The sequence below is a fragment of the Parambassis ranga genome, chromosome 16 (genome assembly GCF_900634625.1).
Source record: "Parambassis ranga chromosome 16, fParRan2.1, whole genome shotgun sequence".
Lineage (NCBI taxonomy): Eukaryota > Metazoa > Chordata > Actinopteri > Ambassidae > Parambassis > Parambassis ranga.
This window is the reverse complement of record NC_041036.1, coordinates 532,680-547,700: the sequence shown is the minus strand read 5'-3', so window position 1 is coordinate 547,700 and position 15,021 is coordinate 532,680. Positions and strand designations below refer to the sequence as shown.

General features: G+C 51.0%; 2 protein-coding genes across 5 annotated transcripts in view; one reads left to right on the top strand and one right to left on the bottom strand.

The window, feature by feature from the left end:
• The window catches only part of atp2c1 (ATPase secretory pathway Ca2+ transporting 1), a 22,386-nt gene extending 12,935 nt beyond the window's left edge, over window positions 1-9,451 (top strand). For all 4 annotated transcript variants that reach the window (XM_028425046.1, XM_028425045.1, XM_028425047.1 and 1 more), the window contains 20 exons: window positions 547-702; window positions 956-1,024; window positions 1,128-1,203; window positions 1,284-1,350; window positions 1,670-1,794; window positions 2,618-2,715; window positions 3,433-3,528; window positions 3,736-3,825; window positions 5,765-5,869; window positions 5,998-6,154; window positions 6,247-6,417; window positions 6,532-6,629; window positions 6,711-6,761; window positions 6,858-7,024; window positions 7,146-7,214; window positions 7,300-7,416; window positions 7,582-7,729; window positions 7,833-7,928; window positions 8,100-8,241; window positions 8,321-9,451. In XM_028425046.1, the coding sequence (XP_028280847.1) occupies window positions 547-702; window positions 956-1,024; window positions 1,128-1,203; window positions 1,284-1,350; window positions 1,670-1,794; window positions 2,618-2,715; window positions 3,433-3,528; window positions 3,736-3,825; window positions 5,765-5,869; window positions 5,998-6,154; window positions 6,247-6,417; window positions 6,532-6,629; window positions 6,711-6,761; window positions 6,858-7,024; window positions 7,146-7,214; window positions 7,300-7,416; window positions 7,582-7,729; window positions 7,833-7,928; window positions 8,100-8,241; window positions 8,321-8,442 (2,220 nt within the window). In that variant the 3' untranslated portion in view covers window positions 8,443-9,451. The remainder of the gene's footprint in view (window positions 1-546; window positions 703-955; window positions 1,025-1,127; window positions 1,204-1,283; window positions 1,351-1,669; window positions 1,795-2,617; window positions 2,716-3,432; window positions 3,529-3,735; window positions 3,826-5,764; window positions 5,870-5,997; window positions 6,155-6,246; window positions 6,418-6,531; window positions 6,630-6,710; window positions 6,762-6,857; window positions 7,025-7,145; window positions 7,215-7,299; window positions 7,417-7,581; window positions 7,730-7,832; window positions 7,929-8,099; window positions 8,242-8,320) is intronic.
• LOC114448234 (protein asteroid homolog 1-like) lies at window positions 9,425-14,505 on the bottom strand. Its single transcript, XM_028425068.1, has 6 exons — window positions 14,243-14,505; window positions 12,019-12,836; window positions 11,545-11,871; window positions 10,693-10,897; window positions 10,462-10,594; window positions 9,425-10,385 (listed from the first exon to the last, which is right to left on the bottom strand). Exons 1-6 carry the CDS (start codon window positions 14,367-14,369, stop codon window positions 10,382-10,384), a joined length of 1,614 nt encoding a protein of 537 aa, XP_028280869.1. The 5' UTR covers window positions 14,370-14,505; the 3' UTR covers window positions 9,425-10,381.
• Window positions 14,506-15,021: the final 516 nt, after the last annotated feature.

The following is a 15,021-nucleotide window of genomic DNA, read 5'->3' as shown; positions in this document are numbered from 1 at the left end:
GTGAAACAACAGCGAGTTCCCAGAAGCTCGCTGAGCAGACGGTTTCCAGTCACTGAGCCCGGCCTCAGAACGTTCTGTCATTTGACCCAAATCACAGACGTTCCAGCAGTTTTGCAACATTTCTCAGTAAAACGTGTCTTGAATAAACATTCAGGGAGCTTGAGGAGCTGAAGCAGGCTGTGAGCACAGTCGGCCATTTTAACATGCCGACCGACTCACTGCTGGAGTCAGCCACCCACAGGCCGCAGGGGGGACTGCAGCCGTGGAGGTCCACAGATATGAAAGCACAAAGGGTTTCAATAAAGAGCAGGAGGCAGTGATGATGGAGCTGCTTCTGTCTGATGTAGACCTCAGGGGTGATGTTTAAACCTTCCTCACCAGCTGCATGTAATCAGCACTCTGTGTCGTCTAAGATCCGGGTCAGCACCCAGCGCTGAAGGTCACAGAGGACGTGTCGTCACATGTTTGACGGTTGTTTGTTTTCTCGGCTCTTTTTGTTCAGAGAGGATTAAAACCGGACACTGTGTGTTTCTTCCTTCCTCACAGGCGATCGACCTGTCTGTGGACGAGTCCAGTCTGACAGGGGAGACCGCCCCCTGCTCCAAGTCCACCTTCCACCAACCGGCAGCATCCAATGGAGACATCGCCTCCCGCAGCAACATCGCCTTCATGGGGACGCTCGTGCGCTGCGGCAAAGCCAAGGTACCACCAGGACTCCTCCTCCTTATTCCAATATGTCTGTTCATGGAGGATGGGCGAGCGGCCATCTTGTTCTGTGACATAATAAACAGCCAGAATCTGAGAAACAAAAGGGGTTTGTGAAGAGAAGCAGCTCTGCAGCTTCCAATCAGATCAAAGTAGAAACACATGCTAACGTGTAGCAGTTAGCATGTGTGTGGAGGATTCTAGTGTCCGTGAGGAACTTTTACTGAAAGTTTCCTGAACTCCTCCTCAGGGCATCGTCATCGGAACCGGAGAGAACTCGGAGTTTGGGGAGGTGTTCAAGATGATGCAAGCAGAAGAGGTAGGTTCACCTGAATAATGCTTAGCTTTAGCTTTAGCTTTAGCTTAGCTTAGCTTAGCTTCAGCGGCTGCTCTCCATGAAATAACCTCTGTTTCCTGTCCAGGCTCCTAAAACTCCACTACAGAAGAGCATGGACCTGCTGGGGAAGCAGCTCTCGCTGTATTCCTTCTGCATCATCGGTGAGTCTGCGGCCTGATCGGCCTGATCGGCCTCCGCGGCGCCTCGCTCTGCTCGGGCTCATCTGTGTGCTGTGTTTCAGGGGTCATCATGCTGGTGGGCTGGCTGCAGGGGAAGAGGATCCTGGACATGTTCACCATCGGAGTCAGGTCTCTGTGGCGCTGTCTTTGGTTAATGATAGAACGACCTTTGTCTGACATGTTGTCTCGTTAGACACCTGTGTCATCATTAATAATGGCTGCCGTTTGTTTGGTGCAGATTCATGTGACCGCTGCTCACATGTCAGCCATGTCTTCCTGGTTGTTGCTGAGGAGGGCAGAACTTTTACAGAATCTTCAGACTTTAGATCAAATAAAGATTTAATGAAACATTTGAAGCTTACACGTGACGCTATCATGCTCGGCCACTGAGTGAACACAGGCCGGACTGCGTGCGCTGTAATGACTGATTTCTTCTCCTCTCTTTCAGTCTGGCGGTAGCCGCCATTCCAGAAGGTTTACCCATCGTGGTGACCGTGACGCTGGCGCTCGGTGTGATGCGTATGGTGCAGAAAAGAGCCATCGTCAAGAAGCTCCCCATCGTAGAAACTCTGGGTATGATACTGTTCCTGGTGAAGAGCTGGGTGTTTGGGCTGGTGTTCTCAGTGTGTGTCTGTGTGTGTGTGTGTCTGTGTGTGTCTGTGTGTGTGTCTGTGTGTGTGTGTCTGTGTGTGTGTGTGTGTGTGTCTGTGTGTGTGTCTGTGTGTGTGTGTGTGTGTGTGTGTGTGTGTCTGTCTGTGTGTGTGTGTCTGTGTGTGTGTCTGTCTGTGTGTGTGTGTCTGTCTGTGTGTGTGTGTCTGTGTGTGTGTGTGTGTGTGTGTGTGTCTGTGTCTGTGTGTGTGTGTGTGTCTGTGTCTGTGTGTGTGTCTGTGTGTGTCTGTCTGTGTGTGTGTGTCTGTGTGTGTGTCTGTGTGTGTGTCTGTCTGTGTGTGTGTGTCTGTGTGTGTGTGTGTGTCTGTGTGTGTGTGTCTGTCTGTGTGTGTGTGTCTGTGTGTGTGTGTGTGTCTGTGTGTGTGTGTCTGTCTGTGTGTGTCTGTGGTGTGTCTGTGTCTGTGTGTGTGTCTGTGTTGTGTGTGTGTGTGTCTGTGTGTGTGTCTGTGTGTGTGTGTGTGGTGTCTGTCTGTGTGTGTGTCTGTGTGTGTGTTGTGTGTGTCTGTCTGTGTGTGTGTCTGTGTGTGTCTGTCTGTGTGTGTGTCTGTCTGTGTGTGTGTGTCTGTGTGTGTGTCTGTGTGTGTGTGTGTGTGTGTGTGTGTGTGTGTGTGTGTGTGTCTGTCTGTGTGTGTGTCTGTCTGTGTGTGTGGTCTGTGTCTGTGTGTGTGTGTGTGTCTGTGTGTGTGTGTGTGTTGTGCATATTTAAACATCTTCTTGTCCCTGTCAGGCTGCTGTAACGTGATCTGTTCCGACAAGACGGGAACTCTGACAAAGAACGAGATGACCGTCACTCAGCTGTTCACGTCAGACGGACTCCACGCAGAGGTCAGAACCCCCACCCTGCTCCACCCTCCTCTGTCCGCGCCATCATCACTTACTACACTCAAATATATAATATCCCACACACACACACACACACACACACACACACACACACACTGTAATGATTTCACCATGAACTCAGCAGGAAGCCGTGAGTCTGCACACACAGGTCTGTGTCATGGAGGAGGGGAGACTTGTGAGCAGGTAACATGAGACAGGAGCTGCTCCAGGAACAGCATTTAACCCCGCGATAACAGAGGACGACCCTGATTCTGTTTTTGAGATCATGTGCAGAGTGAAAATAAAGGCAGAGAAATGAGATCGCTGCTGCAGCGTGGCGTCCTGAGTCTGAGCCCACAGAGAACAGACCGACCCAGTTCTTCCATGTCCCAGCTGCCAGGCTGTGAAAGTGGGTCAGGTGACTGAGGACCAGGGGACGTTTTCTGGGTTAAACCTTCTGAGGTTCGGCGGCGTTGTTCTGGAGGTGGTCAGAGGAAGATAAGATGTCAGATCATTTACATGCAGCGTGGCAGCGGGGACGTGTCTGATGGAGGAGGCGCTCCTCATTGGTCACTGCCCCCACATCACGTCACCGTGGAATCTGATGCCACCTGTTGCTATGGATACCAGTTAACAGAAGCACATCACATCCCTGCCTGCTCACGGTGCTGATGCCGACTGTGCTGTTGGCTGTTGTTTACCCTGCGTGTTGTCTTGCAGGTGACAGGCGTCGGCTACAATGGGACTGGTGAAGTTATGCTGGATGGAGAGGTGATCCACGGCTTCTCCTGCCCCTCGGTCAGCAGAGTCGTGGAGGTGGGTTAACAAAGCTCGTCTGTTTGAGCACATGTGAAGTCCAGTCCATAATAAACAGTGAAATATTTGCACTTTTCATGGTGACCAACAAGTCTGTGTCAGGTTCTCTGTTCATGCCTGAGTCCAGTGGAGGGGGACACATGAAAACCTCGCCTGTTGTTGTGCAGGTTGAATTTATCGGTGGGTTTGTGTGTTCTGTGCCGTCAGGTGGGCTGTGTGTGTAACGACTCGGTCATCAGGAACCAGAATCTGCTGGGACGGCCCACAGAGGGCGCGCTCATCGCCCTCTCCATGAAGGTAAAAAGAACTGCTGAGGTCAGAGCCGAACCTGATCATGTTCAGACCAGATCCTCCTCACACGTCCTGGATTTAATCCTAATCTGGAGCGGTTCCACAGAGAGAGGAGCTCTGTCCTCAGAAGCTTCCTGTTCACATGCAGGCTTTAATGAGCACGCTCCATCCGGGAACAGGAAGTCCCTGAGGAGAAACATGATCCTCTCAGACAATCCTGATGATAAGGAAGTGATGAGTGCATGAGATGATGAGTGCATGAGATGATGAGTGCATGAGATGATGAGTGCATGAGATGATGAGTGCATGAGAGATGATGAGTGCATGAGATGATGAGTGCATGAGAGATGATGAGTGCATGAGATGATGAGTGCATGAGATGATGAGTGCATGAGATGATGAGTGCATGAGAGATGATGAGTGCATGAGATGATGAGTGCATGAGATGATGAGTGCATGAGATGATGAGTGCATGAGATGATGAGTGCATGAGATGATGAGTGCATGAGAGATGATGAGTGCATGAGATGATGAGTGCATGACGCCTCAGCATCACTCTGAGGGCAGGTGTTGGAAACCAGCATGAAGTTAAAGCGCTGCAGCTCTGTGAGCGATGGATCAGTGAGCTGAGAACATGTGCTGGTTAGGGCTGAACGATTTTAAGAATAAATTGAATTGCGATTTTTTCTGGCAAATATTGCGATTTCGATTTCATCCACGATTTTTTTCAAATCATGTCAAACATGTTTCTGTGTAAATGACTTCAGGTAGCTACTCTGTCACTTCTCAAAAACTATCAGTAGATCTAAAAGTAAACTCTGATAACGTGCACTCAGTATTAGTTTTAATAAACATGAAAATTTAAATAACAATTACAGAACAAAATAAAGTTTTATTTCTAATAGGTTAAAAGAAGACTAATGTAGTTCTGTAAAGTATTATTCAACAGTCATTAAACAGACTGAAGTGTGCCTCCTAAGGTTAAACAGTAAATACAGTATTGAGACTTAAGTAACTCTTAAAGTTCAATGTGATTTAGAACAAATGATCAAACTTTAATGGGAATCATGTCTAAGGACAAACGGAGCTGCTGCTGTCAGCTCTGTCCACCGTTTACTAGAGTCCTCATGGAGCCTCTTCATCAAATGCCTGCGTTATTGTTTGGTGACGTCATTAGCTGCTGCCTCTGTCTGCATCTGATGTACGCACACACACACACACACACACACGACACACGCGACACACACACACGACACACGACACACGCGACACAGACACACACACACACACACACAGGTGTAGAAAAGCTGCTGACGGCACAACAGCAGCGAACCTGAATATAAGGAGCTGGTAATGTTCAGAGTACGTGCTCGTAGCATTTACACGCGGCCCTTCCACTGCGACTCACGTCGCGCACACACACACACACACAGACACAGACACACACACAGGCTTAGAAGACGCGCCGCTGCTGCCGGCAGAAACAGCACCGAACATAAAGGTGGAGTTCGTTTTAGGGACCAGTTCCTCCATTTTCTTTTCGTTTTCAGCCGTAGCGTTTGACAAAACAAAACATGATTCAGTTAGGAGCAGTGCAAAAAATCGCGGCTTTGACGATCTCAAAATCGCGTCATCTGAGATCGCGATTTTCGGTCTAAAACGATAGATCGTTCAGCCCTAGTGCTGGTATTCCAAACGGGTCCAAGGCCAGAGAGGCTAAAGACAGGAGCAACAAGGGGTGCATCAACTGATCCGGCTGTTGGTCTGATCCGGCTGTTGGTCTGATCCGGTTGTTGGTCTGATCCAGTTGTTAGTCTGATCCAGCTGTTGGTCTGATCCAGCTGTTGGTCTGATCCAGCTGTTGGTCTGATCCAGTTGTTGGTCTGATCCAGTTGTTGGTCTGAGCCAGTTGTTGGTCTGACCCGACTCTGCTCTCCCCCTCCAGATGGGGCTGGAGAGCCTGCAGCAGGAGTACGTGCGTCTGGAGGAACACCCGTTCACCTCGGAGAAGAAGTGGATGGCTGTTCGCTGTGTTCACCGCACCCAGCAGGTCTGTGCTCTCCGTAATAAAACAACACACTCTGCAGGACCTGCATGTCCAGGTGTGTGGTTCTGGAGCAGCTGTGAGCTGATTGGACGCTCCTTAAACAGTTTTCCTTGTTTTCTGACCCCCTCCAGGATAAGGCTGGAGTTTACTTCATGAAGGGAGCCTATGAACAGGTGATCCGCTTCTGCAGCACCTACAACAGCAGAGGGAGCACACTACCTCTCAACCACCAGCAGAGGGAGCTGTATCAGCAGCAGATCAGCTACATGGGCACTGCTGGACTCAGAGGTGAAGAGAACCAACCAGTCAGCAGTGTTTCAGTGAAAACACATGCTCACTGTGTGTGTGTGTGTGTGTGTGTGTGTGTGTGTGTCCTTCAGTGCTGGCCTTTGCCTCAGGGTCTGAGATGGGCAGCCTGACCTTCCTGGGTCTGGTGGGCATCATCGACCCTCCCAGGGCAGGGGTCAAGGAGGCCGTCGCCACGCTCATCAGCTCTGGAGTCGCCATCAAGATGATCACCGGAGACTCCCAGGAGACGGCCGTGTCGATAGGTCAGAGTCGGACTGCTGCTCACCTGCTGTGCTCCTGTTAAAGGACAAGTCCACCGTTTTAAACCTCTGTGTGTGTCTGTGTGTGTGTCTGTGTGTGTGTGTGTGTCACTGCAGCCAGCCGGCTGGGTCTGTACTCCAAAGGATGTCAGTGTTTGTCCGGAGAGGAGGTGGATCAGCTCGACCTGCAGCAGCTCTCACAGATCGTCCCCAGAGTGAGCGCACACACACACTTTCCCAGAATGCATTGTGGTGTGGTGTGAGTTCAAATGACGTGTCCTCCTCTCTCTGCACAGATCTCCGTGTTTTATCGAGCCAGCCCGAGACACAAGCTGAAGATCGTGAAGGTGAGCAGGCTGAACTCATTACTGCCCCACACAGGCGGAGAGCAGAAACTACAGTCTGAGCACTCCACATGAACGTTACTGTCCGCCTCTCTGCAGTCCCTCCAGAACATCGGCGCGGTGGTGGCCATGACAGGCGACGGGGTGAATGACGCCGTGGCTCTGAAGGCGGCTGACATCGGCGTGGCGATGGGCCAGACGGGCACCGACGTCTGCAAGGAGGCAGCCGACATGATTCTGGTGGATGACGACTTCCAAACCATCATGTGAGTCAGATGCAGGCTCCTGAGGCATGCTGGGAAGCCGGGGTTTTAGGCTGATCACCGCACAGACACACGTGCAAACTGTAGATGAACTTTACACTCATGGTCTGGTCTGGGCTTGCAGGTCGGCCATCGAGGAAGGAAAAGGAATTTACAACAACATTAAAAACTTTGTGCGCTTCCAGCTGAGCACGTGAGTGGGAAAAAAAAACACAAATATTTGATTCACTGCGGTTTTGGTGGTTGTTCTCTGACTGTCTCCTCCTGCTGGTCATCAGGAGCATTGCAGCACTGACACTCATCTCCTTGGCGACGTTGATGAACTTCCCCAACCCGCTGAACGCCATGCAGATCCTGTGGATCAACATCATCATGGACGGACCTCCAGCTCAAAGGTGCAGCGGCATCATGGGAAATGTAGTGCTGTCAGCAAACAAACGGTCAAATGATTTATGTTTATGAACGAGAGCCAAAGGCGAACGGGCAGCGACTGAAATGTGGATTTTCTTATTCAATAAATGCAGCTGTGACGTGTGCTGCTTTAATGTGTGTGTTGTTAGTTTGGGAGTGGAGCCCGTAGACCGCGACGTGATCCGGAAACCTCCTCGAAACGTGAGGGACAGCATCATCACCCGCAGCCTGATCGTCAAAGTGTTGGTGTCGGCGCTCATCATCGTCTGCGGGACGCTGTTCGTCTTCTGGAGAGAGGTGCGACAGCTTTGTGTGTCTGTGTGGGGAGACAAACGTCACGCTGTGTTTCTTTTTCACTGTCGCCGCGCTCTGATGGGAGGTATGTGTTTTGGGGTTTCAGTTGCAGGACAACGTGATCACTCCTCGAGACACCACCATGACCTTCACCTGCTTCGTCTTTTTTGACATGTTCAACGCCCTGAGCTCACGTTCACAGGTAAACACACACACACACACACACACGGCCATGATGGAGTCACTGTGAGCAGCAGTCACGTGACCAACATTCAGAGAGTCTGATCTGACCAATCAGAACTCACAGGCCGATCATGTGACAGTTCAGAGGGGGTCCTCCTTGTGGTAGCTGATGTGTGGTTGTCCTCCTCAGACCCGTATGGTCCATGAGATGGGTCTGTGCAGTAACAGGACGTTTTGCTACGCCGTCCTGGCCTCCATCATGGGCCAGCTGCTCGTCATCTACTTCCCTCCTCTGCAGAGCATCTTCCAGACGGAGAGCCTCAGCATCTTCGGTAAGAAGCGCTCAGCTGTTGGTGTATGGATGACATCATCAGAGGTCACATGTTTCATGGCGTCCCGTTGGCCTTTCAGACCTGCTGTTCCTGGTGTCCCTCACCTCCTCGGTGTGTGTGGTGTCAGAAGGTATCAAGAAGATGGAGAGGTGGAGAGGAGCCGAGCGGAGCCCCCCGCCGGACTGCTTCCATGAGGTATGACCCCGCCCCCCCACTGTCTGAGGTGAGGGACTTTGAGGAGGAGGAGGAGGATGAAGGTGATGGGTGTGTGTGTCTGTAGGATCTCACTATCTGAGGACTTTGCTGTGTGAGATCCTCAGACAGGGAGGAGCCAGTCTGGTCTGAGACCGGAGGAAGCTCCCGGACTTTGGGAAGGGGACAAAGGGGGACCACTTAATCAGACTGTGTGGACAAGATGGCTGCTGGGAGAGCTGACCCACAGCACCCCGGAGCCCCGCCTCTCCCCGTCCTCTGTGCTTTGGGGAAACTGCCACGGACCGACCAGGCCGTCCTGCCGCCGCCCGGCTCCTGGTTCAGGATGTGCTCTGAAAGTCTTTGTCCTCTTTTCTCTCTGGTGTGGATCACTGCTCAGCTCGCTCTCTGGGTGGACGTGGTGATGTCACAGGACATGGTGGAGGTGTAACGGTGCAGAAAAATCATGCTTTAAAATTAATTTGTTTTCATTTATCCTGCTGAAAGGAGTGTGAACGGCTCCTCTATTCCAGTTTTATATTTTAACTCTGAGGCTGTTTTAATAAAGCGCAGAATAGAAACACCTTTAACTTATTCCAGGTGTGTGCGTGCGTGCGTGTGTGTGGTTGTTGTGTGACTGAACACATATAAATCATGTTAGCTTTGTGTTTATTTTCTAATCCAGATTATTCTCTTTTAAACACGCAGCCCACAAACATAATCTCGTTTTTCGTTTCTGTGCTGATTTGATGATTGTTTCCAGGAACACAGCTCTGCTCTGTGATGCTAACGTTAGCACTAGCACTGATTCCACCCGCCGACCTTTGAGCGGTGTCTAAAGGGTGTGAGGCTGCAGCGGTTCGTCTGTGTGAGTGTGCGCTGTGGACGGACCTCAGCAGGTGTTCTGTGTTCTGGGTCTGTTCCTGTGTGACGCCTCTGCTGTCAGAGCTCTGATTCATGTAATGATGTTCTTCCTGCACACACTGGTTTATTTAAATTAAAGGGTTTATTGTACAAACTGCTGTGTGTTTCATGAAAGCTTCACACTCACACACTGCATTAAAGGTCCAGTTATCACCTGAGCTCAGCTTCCCTTTGTATCATCAACGTGATAGGATCTTATCTAATAAGGGATTATTTTATCTAATGAGGGATTATTTTATCTAATGAGGGATTATTTTATCTAATGAGGGATTATCTTATCTAATGAGGGATTATCTTATCTAATGAGGGATTATCTTATCTAATGAGGGATTATCTTATCTAATGAGGGATTATTTTATCTAATAAGGGATTATCTTATCTAATAAGGGATTATTTTATCTAATGAGGGATTATCTTATCTAATGAGGGATTATCTTATCACTGATCGATTCCAGGACAAAAACAGTCAATAGTCATGATTAACATTCAATCAAACATTCAGAATATGATAAAAACATTTAAAACAAACCCCACGTGTTCACACTGAGGTCTGTGTAGGCCTCTGTTAGCGCCACCTGCTGTTCATCTGGTGAATTAACAAATGTATTGAAACCTTTTAAACCTGGCCCCGAGACGGCCCCCCTGGCTCCCTGGGTCTGACCCATCAGAGCGCGCTCCAGCCTCGCCGCTCCTCCTTACGGGCCAGTTCTGGTTCACTGCATCGGTTCCGTCTGTCCTTGGTTCTGTAGCGCGTCCTCACCGTCACCTGACTGGACAGCTGCAGCTCCTCCTGCGCTCCCACCACGCTGCATTCTTCTTTCCCCGCCTCCTCGTCCTCGTACAGCCGCAGCAGGTCAGCGACCAGGTGGTCCAGCGGCGGTGCCGGCGTCTCCGGGGGGGTTGACACCTGACGGACGATGGACAGCATGGTGTTGTACCAGCAGCCATCGCTCACCAGGTGGCGCCTCGGGCTGTCCTCTGGCGTGCTCCTGTGGAGGAGTTGATGGACCAGCGTCCCCTGATACTACCTGGAGCACAAAGACCCGTGTGACCATGTGTGCGCTGACACAGGAGTCACCGCACACGTCAGAGGTGAAGTCTCACCGCGCGATGTGCGGCTCCGGCAGAGGGAACCCCAGCAGCTGGTTCAGGTGGAGGGTGTCCTTCAGGCAGGCCTGCCATTGGTTGAAGGCATGAGCGTCACACACATCTGGCTTTTGTCTACTGCATCCCACAGCTGCAACACACAGACACACACACAGTGTGTCATCTCTAAATGTTTTCCCACCTCAACAGAAACCGGTTTGTGGGTCACACGGTCTGGGTTTGTGTTACCAGTTCTGGACCTCGGTGCGTCTCCGCGGCTCATTCCCAGCAGCAGCGCCTCCACCAGCCGCTCCCCTGGAGCTGGCTGAGCTCTCTGCAGCCAGTAGCAGGTCACGGCCACCGGGAGCTGCAGCTGAGGCGGCAGGTCCCTCAGGTGGTCCTGGGTCACCCCCAGAGCCTCCAGCAAGACCTGCAGGCGCTGGGAGGGGTCCGCCTGAGACACAAGAGAGCTGTTGTGTGTTGTTGTTGTATTGTTTTGTTGTTGCTGTGTTGTTGTGTTGTTTCTTTGTTGTGCTATTATTGTGTTGTTGTATTGTTGCTGTGTTGTTGCTGTGTTGTTGTGTTGTATTGTTGTGTTGTTGTGTTGTTGCTGTGTTGTATTGTTGTTGTGTTGTTGCTGTGTTGTTGTATTGTTGTGTTGTTGCTGTGTTGTTGTATTGTTGTTGGGTTGTTGTTGTGTTGTATTGTTGCTGTGTTGTGCTATTGTTGTGTTGTTGCTGTGTTGGTGTGTTGTTGCTGTTGTGTTGTTGTGTTGCTGTGTTGTTGTTGTGTTGTTGCTGTGTTGTTGTGTTGTTGCTGTATTGTTGTTGTGTTGTTGTGTTGTTGCTGTGTTGTTGCTGTATTGTTGTTGTGTTGTTGCTGTGTTGTTGTGTTGTTGCTGTATTGTTGTTGTGTTGTTGTGTTGCTGTGTTGTTGTGTTGTTGCTGTATTGTTGTTGTGTTGTGTTGTTGCTGTGTTGTTGTGTTGTTGCTGTATTGTTGTTGTGTTGCTGTGTTGTTGTTGTGTTGTTGCTGTGTTGTTGTGTTGTGGCTGTGTGTGTCAGCAGCACTCTTCCTGCCGGTGGATCAGAGGACCCGTCACCTCGTGCAGACAGCTCAGGTTCAGCTGCTCGGGGTCCTGGCTGTAGGTCGGTGTGACGGGGGTGAACTTCGGTTGGAGGCCGTCTCTGTCTCGCTCCTCCACCTGAGGCCTCCTCCCCCCACTCAGCAGCAGCCCGTACATCACCTGGCGGAGCGGCCCGGAGGTCAGGTTGGAGCTGGGCAGGTCTTTGTGCTCCACGGCGATGCTGAGGCTCACCCGGTGCAGCAGCAGCACGTCCAGGACGTCCCCGATCAGCCGGGCCTGCGTCAGAGGCAGCCGCATCCAGTCTGGGACGAGCTCAGCCACCCCCCGGAGACCGGGACACAGCTGTGTGAGCGGACAGAAAAGACACTGACTGGCAGCATGCAGCAGCTTGTTAGGAGACAGACAGGTGAAAGTCCACGTCCCCCTTTGACCTTGTGGGTCCTGTCCCATATGAATGTGTCTGAAAGCAGCTTTGAAGGGTTTTGTTACCTCCTCCACCACCGGGAACTCGGGGGCCTCTCCGTGTGTGAAGAACTTCTGCAGGCAGCTGGGCGGCACCTGGTACTCCTTCAACCCCAGATCCAAGCTCCGCCGCACCTCCGCCTTACTCGTCTTGCTCAGGTTTCCCAAGAGCCTCACTGCTGCCTTCAGGGCCTTCTGAGGCTGCTGGAAGCCCCTCAGCCAGCACAGCAGCCCCTCCAGGCGGGGCGCCTTGGTGCCTGCTGGTGCAAACTGAGTCCAGTTGATCTGCTGCTGCTTCACGTAGTCGTTTCCGGCCAAGACAGCGAAGACGGGCAGGAGCTGGAGCCGGATTCTGAAGAAGCTGCAGAAGCTGGTGGACTGGTACCGCTTACAGGGGATGTAGCTCCGAGAGCCGCTCTGCCTCACTGCCTTCCACCGGAAGTGAGAGATGGGCAGGATCCCCGCCGGCAGGTTGAAGATGAAGAAGTCACTGTCGTTGGAAAGTACTGGACACTTCCATTCTTTGGCCAGGGCAGCGATCTCCTGGTCTGCTTCCCCAAAGCACTGGGCCACCGGCACCTCCAGCCGGACCAGAGTCTGCCTGAACACCCACTTGATGAGCCCTGGCAGGATGTTCTTCTGCCTGCCGCTCTCCGCCGCTTGATGGGCCCTCTTGATCCGGTCCTCGGCTCTGCTCGTCACCGTTTCAAGCTTCCTGTCAGTGAAGTCTGAGCCTCCGTCCATCAGCACGTACGGCGCGATCCTGCAGGATCTGAGGGCCGAGACGAACCTCTCAACCAGGTCCTCGAAGGCAGCATACTCCCCACCGTGGTTCTGGTCCAGACCTGACCGACCAAAGACAAATCTGTTAGCTGTGTCCCAGTTCAGGGACGCCATCACAGTCACTGTGACCCTAACCCTGAACATGTTGTGGTCCAGGAAGGTCTGGCCTGTGGAGGACTTCCTGTCCATCATGTGCTGCTCCTGTTGCTTAGCAACCTGCAGCTGATGTCACGTTTTAAAGTTTAGTCCTCAGTGTGTGGCTGAGCTGCAGATAAATATTGATCACGTCATCAATCAGTATCAGAGGTCTGACCGGCATCAGTCCTGACGCTGGTTGGAGGAGCAGACAGGTCGGCTGTCCTGCTTCAACATCAATCGATTATAAACGGTGTTGGGAGTAACGGATTACATGTATGTATTACGTTACAGTTACACTCCAAAGAGATGGTAATCAGAATACAGTTACAATGTTGAAATCAGTGGATTACACGACGGTACTTTAAGTGTTTTTCACTCTGCTCGATGAAACAAGTCACGTAAAAAATCTTTTCTTCTTACAACAAAGATCCTGTTTACGGCAGATTCTGACTCTGTTTATCGCTTGTCTCATTGTGTGGTTATATACGTGTGTATGACGGTGAATAGTCATTGGAGTGAGAGCTCTTACCGTCAATACAACATCTTTGATCAAAGCAAAGTTTTTGGTTCAGCAAACTGGACAGAAAGCTGCAGGGGACAGAGAGGACGGAGAGGACAGAGAGGACGGAGCAGCTGGACTGATGGGGGTCAGAGTCTGAGGATGAAGCGCTGTGTGCTCCTCAGTCATGATGTTGATGATGATATATTATTAAGTTTTTCTGTTTCTCTGAACAGAATCACATGATGTGACGCAGGCAGCTGGAACAGGACAGGTCTATTGAATGTTTTATAGCGCCCTCTGCAGGCAGCTGGAACAGGACAGGTCTATTGAATGTTTTATAGCGCCCTCTGCAGGCAGCTGGAACAGGACAGGTCTATTGAATGTTTTATAGCGCCCTCTGCAGGCAGCTGGAACAGGACAGGTTTTATTGAATGTTTTATAGCGCCCTCTGCAGGCAGCAGGGGCTGATCGCTGCATTCAATCACTTAAAATGCAATTCAATGTGAGTAATCCAAGTATTCAGAATGCGTTACTCAGACAGAGTAATGTAACGGAATACATTACAAATTAGGTTTTAGGGCCTGTAATCTGTACTCGGTTACTGAATACTTTTTAAATCAATCATTACACGCGGAAGAAATCCGGGTGTGTTCATGTGCTCCTGCTCGTACTTGTGAAGTAAACTCGTGACCTGCTAATTAAAAAACTTTTGACTTTTTGAAACTTCCTGAGCTAATGAATTAAACACCTTTACATCGATCAGTCAATCAATCAGCCTTCATTGATCATCCTCCCTCAGGCTTACAGGCCGAGGCTCCTCTGGGTTACCTGAGCTGTAGTACAGCAGGTGGCTCAGGTTGGATCCGTCTATCAGCAGCCGGCTCGTCCGGAACCGGACGTCCCGGTGGATGTCCCGCTGGTTCTCTATCAAGCCGCTCAGACCCTGAACGCCCATCTCCGGTCTGAAGAACCCGCATCTCTCCGCGCCCTGAACTGCGCGCTCCCGACCTGCTTCCGTAAGTTTCGCTTTTCAGACATCAGCGGGTCACCGGACAGGCCGGACCGGCTGACGGGGCCTGGCGGCGTCACGGGGCCGCTGTAAACACTGACGTCAGTCCAAATATGGAAGGGTTCAAAGTTTTATTGTGACAACAAAAACAAAACAAAAGAACCAAATAAATGTGACGTTCAGGTCTCACATGATCCTATTTCTATCATCATCATCATCATCATCATCATTATTATAATATTTATTATTATTATTATGTTTCCGGTTTACTCTTCCTCCCGCTGTTCACTCCTCTCGTTACTTTTCATCTGTACTGTCTCATGTGGGTCTCGGCGCCCGGTGGCCAGGTGCGGATCGATCCTGATGATCGGTCCTCACGGTGCTCCAAAGATCCTCCAAACACAGACGTCTCACTCGCCGCGTCACTGCGTGTTTGTGTAGCGTGACTGATCGAAGGAGTGAGCGCTCTGGTCCTGATGGAGCATGGTGGGAGCTGCTCCACCTGCTGTCCCCGTCCTCATTACATTACTGTGCAGTCATGCTTCACGGTGTTTCAGCGCTCTCTCAGTGATGGCGCTCAATGCGCAGGCGCTGTAGT

Coding starts and splice junctions, on each gene's coding strand:
- LOC114448234 (XM_028425068.1), bottom strand. CDS start 14,369: ATGGGCGTTCAGGGTCTGAGCGGCTTGATAGAGAACCAGCGGGACATC. Junction 12,837..14,242: donor CCTGCTGTACTACAGCTCAG/GTAACCCAGAGG, acceptor TTGGTCGGTCAG/GTCTGGACCAGAACCACGGT. Junction 10,595..10,692: donor CGCACCGAGGTCCAGAACTG/GTAACACAAACC, acceptor TGTGTGTTGCAG/CTGTGGGATGCAGTAGACAA.